Raw genomic sequence first — 11,524 nt, forward strand, 5'->3', positions numbered from 1 at the left:
ACAGTGGTACCTTGGGTTAAGAACTTAATTCGTTCCGGGGGTCTGTTCTTAGCCTGAAACTGTTCTTAACCTGAAGCACCACTTTAGCTAATGGGGCCTCCTGCTGCCGCCGCGCCTCCAGAGCACAATTTCTGTTCTCATCCTGAAGCAAAGTTCTTAACCCGAGGTACTATTTCTGGGTTAGTGAAGTCTGTAACCTGAAGCGTATGTAACCTGAAGCTTACGTAACCAGAGGTACCACTGTATCTGATACCTAATTAGAACAAATAGGTACTTCTCGATAATAATCATATGTAAATTAAGATGAAGATGAAAGGAGGTTGGCTGTACTTCTGCCCTCCTTAAAGACCATGACTACTCATCATTTGCTTTCGATGGAAACAGAGAGAGAGACAGGCAGGCAATACTTCTTAATGGTTTGCAACAGTGCTTCTCTTCTCTCGTTCAAGATGGAGCTGGCCAATGGGAGCACAGTTGAGGAAATCATTTTGCTGGGCTTTCAAATTGGGCAGCAGAAGCGGCACTTGCTCCTTGCCATTTTTGCTGTGCTCTACATCCTCACTTTGGCTGAGAACATCACCATAATCACGCTGGTCCATGCAGATGTCCAATTGGCCCGGCTTCCCATGTACATCCTGTTGAGCAATTTCTCCTGGCTAGAGATATGCTACGTCTCCACCACTGTGCCCCGTATGCTCTTTGACCTGGCATTCCCATGTGGCGTCATCTCCTTCCATGAGTGCTTCCTCCAATACTACATCTTCTTCTCTCTTGGCCAGACAGAGTGCTTCTTCCTGTCAGCCATGGCTTTGGATCGGTACATGGCCATCTGCCACCCACTGCGTTACCCACAAATGATGTCCCGAGACTCCTGCTATGCCTTGGTGGCCACTTGTTGGGTTTTGGGCTTTCTATGGCACATTGTTCCAGTTACTTTGATCTCCAGGTTGTTCTTCTGTGGCCCCAACATCATAAACCACTTTATGTGTGATGCTGGGACAATTCTCCTACTTGCTTGCCCCCCAATCAGAAACATTCCCATCATCTACCAGTTTTCCATGGATGCTGTGGGTATTTTAGGCAACCTGTTCTTTGTTGTGCTATCCTATGGTGCTGTGATTCTCACCCTGATGAAATCTTCTAGACGAGGCAGTCGGATGAAAGCCTTCTCCACCATATCCTTCCACCTAGTGGTGGTCACCCTTTTCTATGGCACAGTGGCCGGGATGTATGTAGCTCCAAGTGGAGAAAGCCAATCACAGGCCACCAAAGTAGTAACGCTCTTCTATACAACAATCACACCATTTCTGAATCCTTTGATCTATTGTCTGAGGAATGATCAAGTGAAGGAGGCAGTGGGCAGGTTGCAGAGGAGGAAGATGGGACTGGTGAAGAGAAAGTTGACTCGGTAAAAAAACAAAAAAAACCCATGTTAGCTGTTTTAAGACCTTGACCCACTGCTCTTCGGTGACCTGTATCATGATTTTACTGGGATATTTTATAAGATTATGAATTTCTGTACATGAGATTTACTGTACCAGACCTTAGATAAATATTTTTATATATAAATAAAAGAATACCAAAATGTGTTTACTAGGTGAAATACTCCCTAAAATGCTGGTGAATATTAAGCAGGATTTAGATATAGGTAGATAGATGATAGATAGATAGATAGATAGATAGATAGATAGATAGATAGATAGATAGATAGATGAGAGAGAGAGAGAGAGAGAGAGAGAGAGAGAGAGAGAGAGAGATGATAGATAGATGATGATAGATAGATGATAGATAGATGATAGATGATAGATAGATAGATAGATAGATAGAAGATAGATAGATAGATAGATAGATAGATAGATAGATGATAGATAGATAGATAGATAGATAGATAGATAGATAGATAGATATAGATAGATGAGAGAGAGAGAGAGAGAGAGAGAGAGAGAGATGATAGATAGATGATGATAGATAGATGATAGATAGATGATAGATAGATAGATAGATAGATAGATAGATAGATAGAGATAGATAGATAGATAGATAGATAGATAGATAGATAGATAGATAGATAGATAGATAGATAGATGATAGATAGATAGATAGATAGATGATAGATAGATGATAGATAGATAGATAGATAGATGATAGATAGATAGATAGATAGATAGATGATAGAGAGAGAGAGAGAGAGAGAGAGAGAGAGAGAGAGAGAGAGAGAGATAGATAGATAGATATAGATGATACATAGATGATAGAAAATCGCAAATTCCTATGGAAATGTGGAAAACTGAATTTAAGGCTGGAGCGAAGAGAAGCCAAATTGGCATCCTTACAAAATCAAAAAGTAGGTGAGTCGAAATAGAGGGAAATGAGCCTCCCTGCCATTGTGTTATCCCTTTTCAAAACCATTGTCTCATTTATCTTCCCCAACCACATCCTATGATTTGCATGTTGTGTAAAAAGTTCGCTTTCGCCCCAGCTGCCACACTAAAAAACAAAGCTTTTCCCCATCTAGACGACTACAAACATTGCATGGGTGTTCATGCTGGCTTTTCATACTGGAAGCTAGCAGCAGAGTACAAATTAGGGGCCAATGGCTCCCATTGGGAGGAGGAGAAAGCAGTGCTGAAAATGGCGGAGCTCTTTGTACGCATTGACACTGCTGCTTCCACTGGGAGTAATTCTGCATTGTTAGCTTCTTTTGTAAAGTCCCCTGCACAACGATCGCACCATAACCAAATAAAACAATGTGGTTGTTTTCTGTGTGGTTATACTAAACTTGAAGAGCCTTGTCTATAATTAATAATCATCATAATATTTGTACCCTGCCCATCTGACTGGGTTGCCCCGGCCACTCTGGGCAGCTTGCAATATATATAAAAACATAATATAACATAACACATTGAATAGTGTTCCATCATTTTAATTGCTCAAAGGTGTTTAGCAAAACAGAATCCAGGTAAATAATAAATACCTGTAGGAATTTCCTGTGTTTCACCGCGGCAGAGGCAGGCTGCAACCCCCTAAAGAGATGTTGTTTCGGTGGATAATGACAATGTTCTTAAGGACCATATTCCCCAGGGCCACCAAATACTTATCAGATACATTCTAGCTTTTATCTGCACTTTCTTACCGCCCAAACAATCCCATGGCCTGTTATTGCAGAAGGACAAGGCATGTGATGTCCCCACAACTGGCTAGATTGAGAGTTTGAAAGCCACTGAGGTACTGAAATGGGACTGCTACCAAGCCAAAGGAAGATGGGTTGGAAGAAGGAGAACATTGAGGGATGGGTTTGAATAGGTGACACTTGCAGTGCTCAGATTTTGGTTTTTCAAGGAAATGTAAACAGGCTATTATAAAGTTCTGCACGGGGAGGGAGGGAGAAATAAGAGTAAGGGGAAATATTATTATTATTATTATTATTATTATTATTATTATTATTATTACCCCACCCATCTGTCTGGGTTCCCCCAGCCACTCAGGGCGGCTTACAGCACATAAAAAATTGTAAAACATTAGACATTAAAAATTTCCCGATACAGGGTTGCCTTCGGATGTCTTCTAAAAGTCAGATAGTTATTTATTTCCTTGACATCAGATGCGAGGGTGTTCCACAGGGCGGGCGCTACTACCAAGAAGGCCCTCATAGCATAGAATCAAGATTTCCCAGCTGCACTCCTGATTCTAATTTAAACCTGTTTTCCTCAACTCAGACCCTGGAAAATTCTTTCAAAAAATGCTCGCAGCAGAGGTGGTTTTAGGATAGCGTGACTGCTGGGAAATCTCACTGGGTGCCACACTGCAGGGGTGCCAAAACAATGTTGCGGAATGGAGCACGAGAGGCAGTAGGCACCAAATTTTAGAGGCGCACAGGCACTGCTGAAATTTGAGAGCCCAAAGTCCAACACTGGCAGCAGCCACCTTAGCAATTAAATGGTATATTAATTTTTTTATTAAGCAACAATAGCAGCACCTTAGTCTTGCATAAAGCTGCAGTTTATTGTTTAGTTTCCTTATGAACAACAGTTGGAAAGACCCTCATTTCAAGGAAGTCATTTAGTGGCCCTGCTTAACCCTCATCTCAAGAGAAAGCTGGGTAGACGATCACTCTGGGTAAGGCATTTTCATATCCTGATCACCCATTTCCCTGCACAAAATCTAAATTTAATGGATATTGTTAGCATGTAGAATCATAGAATCATGACAGATGGCCATCTAACCTTTGCTTAAAAACCTCCAAGGAAGGAGAGTCCACCATCTCCCGAGGGAGACCATTCCAACCGTTCCACTGTCAAGCAGAAAGTTTTTCCTGATTTTTAACTGGAATCTCCTTTCTTGTAACTTGAGTCCTACCCTCCAGAGCAGGAGGAAAAAAGCTTGCTCCATCTTCCATGTGACAGCCCTTGAGATATTTGAACATGGCTATCACCTCTCCTCTATTCCAAGTTAAACATACTCAGTTCCTTCAACCATTACTCATAAGGCTTGGTTTCCAGACCCTTGATCATCTTGGTTGTCCTCCTCTGCACACCTTCCAGCTTGTCAACATCCTATGTAAATAGGACATGTAAATATTTCATTTTCTCCCTACCTTTTCCAGAATATTTTGTCCTGTTTGCCCCACTCCAAGCGGATCTTCTCCTAGTTGATTTTGCCATGCAAAGTCTCATAGTTGACTCAGCCATTTGAAAAACATAGGAAACTGCCATATACTGAGTCAGACCATCCATCTAACTCAGCATTGTCCACACTGACCAGCAGCTGCTCTCCAGGGTTTCAAACAAGGGTCTCTCCAGACCTACTTGAAGAAGCTGGGGATTGAACCTGAGACCTTCTGCATGCAGAGGAGATGCTCTACTATTCAGCTCCAAATATCTGAAGGGCTATCAGATCAAAGAAGAAGCAGACTTGTTTCCTGTTGATCCAGAGAGCAGAGCTAAAATCAGTGTGTGAAAATCACAGAACAATAGTAGAGGCTGGCCCATTTTTATTATATAAGTCTGCCGAGAGAAAGTTGCAGGCGACTTTTGACATCTTAATCTTCATCATATTTTGTCTTCTTCTCTTCTTCTTTTGGACAAAGCCAGAGAGATCATGCTGGTAAAATTAAATATTATTTAGAAAGCATTTCAGACGTGTTTTTGCTTCTCAAAACGACCTCTATTGTTCTCTGCTCTCTTACCACATCTTGTTATTATGCAAATATATATTTTGAGAGCTTGAAGGAAACTAAGTTTTTATAAAGACTTCTCTCTCAAGCAGTTTTATTCACATTTAATGGCTATACAATACCCCCCCCTACACACACAAAAACAGGTCTATGTTCCCTATGGATAATCCCACACATTATGGTAAACACAACTAACTCGGCGTTTGCTTAGCTACCAGGGTTTAAAAACATATCTGTAAGATGCATATGGTGACAAAATGTGATCTGAAATATATGGGAAGGGGGTTACAACAGTCCCCTCTCTCACTCCACCTAATAGGCATTTCTGCATAGCTTTTGTCCTCCAGACAAGGAGACAGGCAGCTGATACTTGCTTATGGCATGGGCTGATGGTTCTATTATCCACTTGCAGATGGAGATGGCCAATGGGACCACCATCCAGGAATTCATTTTGGTGGGCTTTGGAGATGGGCAACAGAAACGTTTCCTGCTTCTCGTCTTTTTCACCACCCTCTACATTCTCACTTTGGCCGAGAACCTCATGATTATCACACTGGTGGTCCTGGACACCCATTTATCCCGGCTTCCCATGTACGTCCTGCTGAGCAACTTCTCCTGGCTGGAAGTGTGTTATGTGAGTGTAACTGTGCCCCGGATGCTCTTTGACCTGGCGTCCCCTCATGGAGGAATCATCCCCTTTCACAATTGTTTGGCTCAGTTCTACCTCTTCTTTTCTCTTGGAAGCACCGAATGCTTCTTCCTCTCAGTCATGGCCTTGGACCGCTACTTGGCCATCTGCCACCCACTGCGCTACCCACAAATCATGTCCTTGGATTCCTGCTATGCCCTGGTGGCTACTTGCTGGGTCCTTGGCTTCCTGTGGAATGTTGTCCCAGTGACCTTGATCTCCAAATTGTCCTTCTGTGGGCCAAACATCATTGATAATCTGCTGTGCGATCCTGGGCTGATTATGTCCCTGGCCTGCCCCCCACTAGGAAATGTTCCTTTCATCTGTCAGCTTTCTATGACTTCTGGGGTTTTAGTCAATATCTTATTTGTTGTGCTCTCCTATGGTGTTGTGATTCTTACTCTGGTGAAAGCCTCTAGCCGGGGAAATCGTAGGAAGGCTTTCTCCACAATATCATTCCATCTAATTGTGGTGATACTTTTTTACGGGTCAGTAGCAGCCGTCAATTTAATTCCACGTGGAGAAAGCCAGTCAGATCTCAATGCGGCCGTGACGTTGTTCTACACCGCTGTTACTCCCTTTCTCAACCCACTGATCTACTGCCTGAGGAATGATCAGGTGAAAGAGGCACTGGGACGGTTGTTGAGGAACACAGAGAAATGGCGGAGCAGAATTGTGACAGAGTGAAAAAGTGGGAAGAAGAAGAAGAAAGAGGATGCAATACCGAATCAGTCTGTTGAAGAAATCATGGGTGTGTTTAGTTTTGACCAGAAGAATAAACATCCCTCCTCAACCACATTGTAATGTTCAGTTAAGATTCCTCAAAAATTGACCAGCCCTAACACTGGGCAAAGTGAGATTGCTGCTTCAGGCAATGGATGCTGGATGTCAGGTAGTGTTGGTGAGATGTTGGAGCCCAGGGCTGTGTCACCCCCTACATGATTCCACTGTCACTGGGACAACTGGAGGATGCTGTCCTGTCGCCAGTAATTTTAAAAAGATTAAATTGACAGTCATGTGTGTGAGACAGGGGTGTGTGTCTTCCCGTCCACAGGCAGCAAAATGTCTTGGACCAGCTCTGTTCCAAAAACTAAGCTGGGGAGAAGGTCAGGGAGGGGAATATTCATTGCCTGTCAATCACATGACACTATAATAATGTTTATTTCTTCCTTTGAGAACTAGAATGCAAGGGTCAAACATTATCGGCTCAGAATTATTTGGTGTATCTATTATGTAATAGACAAAATTAAACTGATTAACAGTTCCTTTATATAACAACATGACTTGGGGGGTGTTGTGTGTGTCTTATGCTTAGGAATGGGGGAGAAGAATTATATTTGTTGCATTTTTTATGAGAAATTACCTAATTTCACTTTTTAAAATTAAATTTAGTTACATTTTGAAATAAGAAACATGGCAAAACTAAACACACATACCCTTTTTACTCAACCTGAAGGCATTGTTCAGATCTAGATGATGATGATGATGATATAAAGTTCATATAAACACTGAATTGGAGAGAGTAAAAATTGCTAATGCCAATATACAAAAATTTTAAAAAATTGAAAAATTGTCCAGTAGCACCTTGGAAACCAACTAAGTTTGGTCTTGTTAAAAGGTTTGATCTTTTGTGTGCATGCACACTTCTTCAGATACAGTACACTTCTTCAGATACAGTGTATCTGAAGAAGTGTGCATGCACACGAAAGCTTATACCAAGAACAAACTTAGTTGGTCTCCAAGGTGTTACTGGACAATTTTTTTATTTTTTTATATATTTCGAGTGCATCATTCCAACACAGCTACCTACCAGAATAAAATAACACAATGAAACATGGTAGATATGGTTTGTCCTGTAGAGTCTTTGTTCATGTGCTAGATAAATGGATATCACCCATTTCTTTACAGTGTTATCCCATGAAGAACAGTTGCTTTTTCCTTCAAAAAATGAGCATGTACTTCCTTTTAAAGGTAAAATGTTTGCCTCTTGCCCATGGACCACTTTGGCAGGGCAAGGCAATTCACACTTCAGCAAGGCTCTCTCCTGTATCAGATGCAAATTGTGTTTGGGATCATGTCATTCCTAAGAGGTAGTTTAGCACCATGATAAAAATAATGGTCAAGTTGCTCCCCCTGGGAGTGGGGAGGAGATCAATGCCCTGCATCTGGCTGTTTTTAAAGATCTCCACTGGGGTAATTAGGGGAAGCAAGAAGGTCAACCCATTGTTTGTTCCCATATTAGCTTGGATTTCAGTGCCTTCTTAAGGTCCATCAGGGAAGGGAAATTAGTATCAGTTGCTTGGATAAACAGCATTTCAAGAAAGAAGGCAAGGTCAAGCTTTCTCCCTGTCAAGCTATTTTTCTGTATGCAGGGAGATTTTCTGATGGACAAGTGGAACAGCTTCTGCAGGACGACACTATATGGAACAGAATATTATTTTAACATAGTGTTACAGATTTGGGGTGATAGAGTTTTGGGGGTGCACAAGTGCCTGTAATGCTAAGCAGTTAGTGGATGTTAGAAATTACTGGCTGCTAGAAATTACTAAATGCTTGGAGTCCTCCTCTGGGTGAGAGACAGCTTAGCAGTGTAAAAATGCAGGCTAAGCTTATTTTTCATCTGGGATGGAAGTCTTCAAGCATGACAAAGGTGTTGATGGACCATGAAAGGAACATGCTTGGATCTGTGAAATGGAAGTTGCCAGGGTAACTTTGGACCTGTCACACAGGAAAAATGTTGTCCTGGAGAAGGGGAGCCAGTGTTTCTCACTCTGATGAAACCTCTAGCCAGGGCAATTGTAGGAAGGCTTTCTCCACCATGTATTTCCACTTTGTGGTGGTCACACTTTTCTATGGCTCAGTGGCAGGGGTTTACTTCACATGGAGAAAGGCAATCAGCTCTCACTAAGATAGCCACAGTCTTCTACACGGCTGTCACACATTTTCTTAACCCCTTGATCCTACTGTCTGATAAATAGTCAGGTAAAAGTGGCAGTGGCGTAGCGTGGGTTGTCAGCACCCGGGGCAAGGCAAGTAATTTGCGCCCCCTAACCCGTGGATTTTAGCACTCAAGTGCGAGCGTGCCCCCCCCCCCCGATGTTGCGCCGGGTGCGGCCGGGGGGCCCCCTGCACACCCCCCCCCATGCTACGCCACTGAAAAGTGGCACTGAGCTGGTTGTGGAGGTGGTTGCTGGAGGGGAAAGAAACAGTTTAAACATAAGAACATAGGAAGCTGCCTTATGCAGAAACAGATATTTCATACATTGAGCTCAGCATGAATCTACACAGACTATTAGTGGCTCTCCAGGACTTTAGACAGGTGACATTCTAAGCCCTGCCTACAGATGCAGGGATCAGGGGTGCCCGTTCCTGGGGGCCAAGCCCTTTTGCCCCCCCCCCATATTTTGAAGGTCACCAGTCACCGAAAAGCACAGAGGCAAAATAGAAAAACTAAATCATACATGGAGTCCATGTCTGGAGGAACATTATAAACAGATGCATCTGAAAATATCATAGATATTTCCAAATGAAATCATATTTGTTTAGAACAAAAGGTCCTCCACATGGCTGCAAAGTCCTCTGGCTCAGCCTTCTGCCTGAAAACCTTTAAACAACAGGTGCGTTTTTCAGACACAGCAAGGTATCACTTCTTTTTCTTTTTTTTGCAAAAATTTTATTAGTTTTTACAATATCAATGACAAACAAAAACATAAAACAAACAAAACATAACAAACATAAATCATATCCTTATTGAAAATAACAGTGTGAGTGTCTGGAGGCGGTTGGAGGATGGATGGCGGCAAACAGATTGAGATTGAATCCTGACAAGACAGAAGTACTGTTTCTGGGGGACAGGAGGCAGGCAGGTGTGGGGGATTCCCTGGTCCTGAATGGGGTAACCGTGCCCCTGAAGGACCAGGTGTGCAGCCTGGGAGTCATTTTGGACTCACAGCTGTCCATGGAGGCACAGGTTAAATCCGTGTCCAGGGCAGCTGTTTACCAGCTCCATCTGGTACGTAGGCTGAGACCCTATCTGCCCGCGGACTGCCTCGCCAGAGTGGTGCATGCTCTGGTTATCTCCCGCTTGGACTACTGCAATGCGCTCTACGTGGGGCTACCTTTGAAGGTGACCCGGAAACTACAACTAATCCAGAATGCAGCAGCTAGACTGGTGACTGGGAACGGCCGCCGAGACCATATAACACCGGTCTTGAAAGACCTACATTGGCTCCCGGTACGTTTCCGAGCACAATTCAAAGTGTTGGTGCTGACCTTTAAAGCCCTAAACGGCCTCGGTCCAGTATACCTGAAGGAGCGTCTCCACCTCCATCATTCTACCCGGACACTGAGGTCCAGCACCGAGGGCCTTCTGGCGGTTCCCTCCCTGCAAGAAGTGAGGTTACAGGGAACCAGGCGGAGGGCCTTCTTGGTAGTGGCGCCCTCCCTGTGGAACACCCTCCCACCAGATGTCAAAGAGAACAACAACTACCAGACTTTTAGAAGACATCTGAAGGCAGCCCTGTTTAGGGAAGCTTTTAATGTTTGATGTATCATAGTATTTTAATATTCTTTTGGAAGCCGCCCAGAGTGGCTGGGGAAACCCAGCCAGATGGGCGGGGTATAAATAATAAATTATTATTATTATTATTATTATTATTATTATTATTATTATTATTATTTACTTTGTAAAACGACTTCCACGTTTCCCCTTAGTTGAATTTCATTGCATATCCTTATAACGGTTTTCCAAATCCCAATTTTAATACCCTTTAAATTAAACATTAACATCTTTAAATCTTCTCCTTCTTGTATTAAACATATTATTTTATCAGTTAACATAGATACAATCCTAAGCCCTTTAAGTATCTGGAAGCTATTTCCAGTTATTTTAGCTTAACAAATTTAACTAAATAATCATTAAATTTCTTCCATTCTTCGTGATGTTCCTCCTCCTTCTGGTCACGGACTCTTCCGGTTAGATCGGCTAGCTCCATACAATCCATCATCTTCATCTGCCATTCTTCTACTGTTGGTAATTCTTGAGTTTTCCACTTTTTAGCTAACAAAATACGAGCCATAGTTGTGGCATACAAAAATAGATTAACATCTTTCTTGGGCAATTCCGAACCTGTTATTCCAAGAAGAAAGGCCTCTGGTTTCTTTATAAATGTATATTTCAACATTTTTTTCAATTCATTATAAACCTTTTCCCAGAAGTCTTTCACCTTGGAGCAGGTCCACCACATATGAAAGAATGTTCCTTCCTTTTCTTTACATTTCCAACATGTATTATCACAATTATGATACATCTTTGCTAATTTTACAGGGGTCAAATACCATCTATACATCATTTTCATAATATTTTCCTTTAACAAAGTACATGCGGTGAACTTCACCCCTTTCTCAGCAAGGTATCACTTCTGTTGTTGGCCTCTATCTGTCTCAAGACAATGGAGTGTGCCTTCGGGGGTGAAGTCAAACTGCTGTGCTAGCAGCACCCAAGTGATGTCCCTGGGGCACATGCCTGGGCAGTGTGTACTGAGGCCCTGGGCTGCCAAAACAACAAGACCCCACTCTCAGCCTCACTGATGTGGTCCAAAGGAAAGCAGAGCAATACGTTTGGCACCAGCGGGGCTGAAGAAGTTGCCGGAAGGAGGTGTACA

At 42.7% G+C, this 11,524-nt stretch overlaps 1 protein-coding gene across 1 annotated transcript; it reads left to right on the forward strand.

The window, feature by feature from the left end:
• Positions 1-449: 449 nt before the first annotated feature.
• On the forward strand, positions 450-6,548 carry LOC309516497 (olfactory receptor 11G2-like; the record flags this gene model as incomplete). The annotated part of the gene is made up of 2 exons (XM_082195262.1): positions 450-784; positions 5,918-6,548. The coding sequence occupies 2 exons, from the start codon at positions 450-452 to the stop codon at positions 6,546-6,548; spliced, it is 966 nt and encodes a 321-aa protein (XP_082051388.1).
• Between the last annotated feature and the right edge of the window lie 4,976 nt (positions 6,549-11,524).

Source organism: Podarcis vaucheri, assembly GCF_965113315.1.
Source record: "Podarcis vaucheri genome assembly, chromosome: 13".
Taxonomy (NCBI): Eukaryota; Metazoa; Chordata; class Lepidosauria; order Squamata; family Lacertidae; genus Podarcis; species Podarcis vaucheri.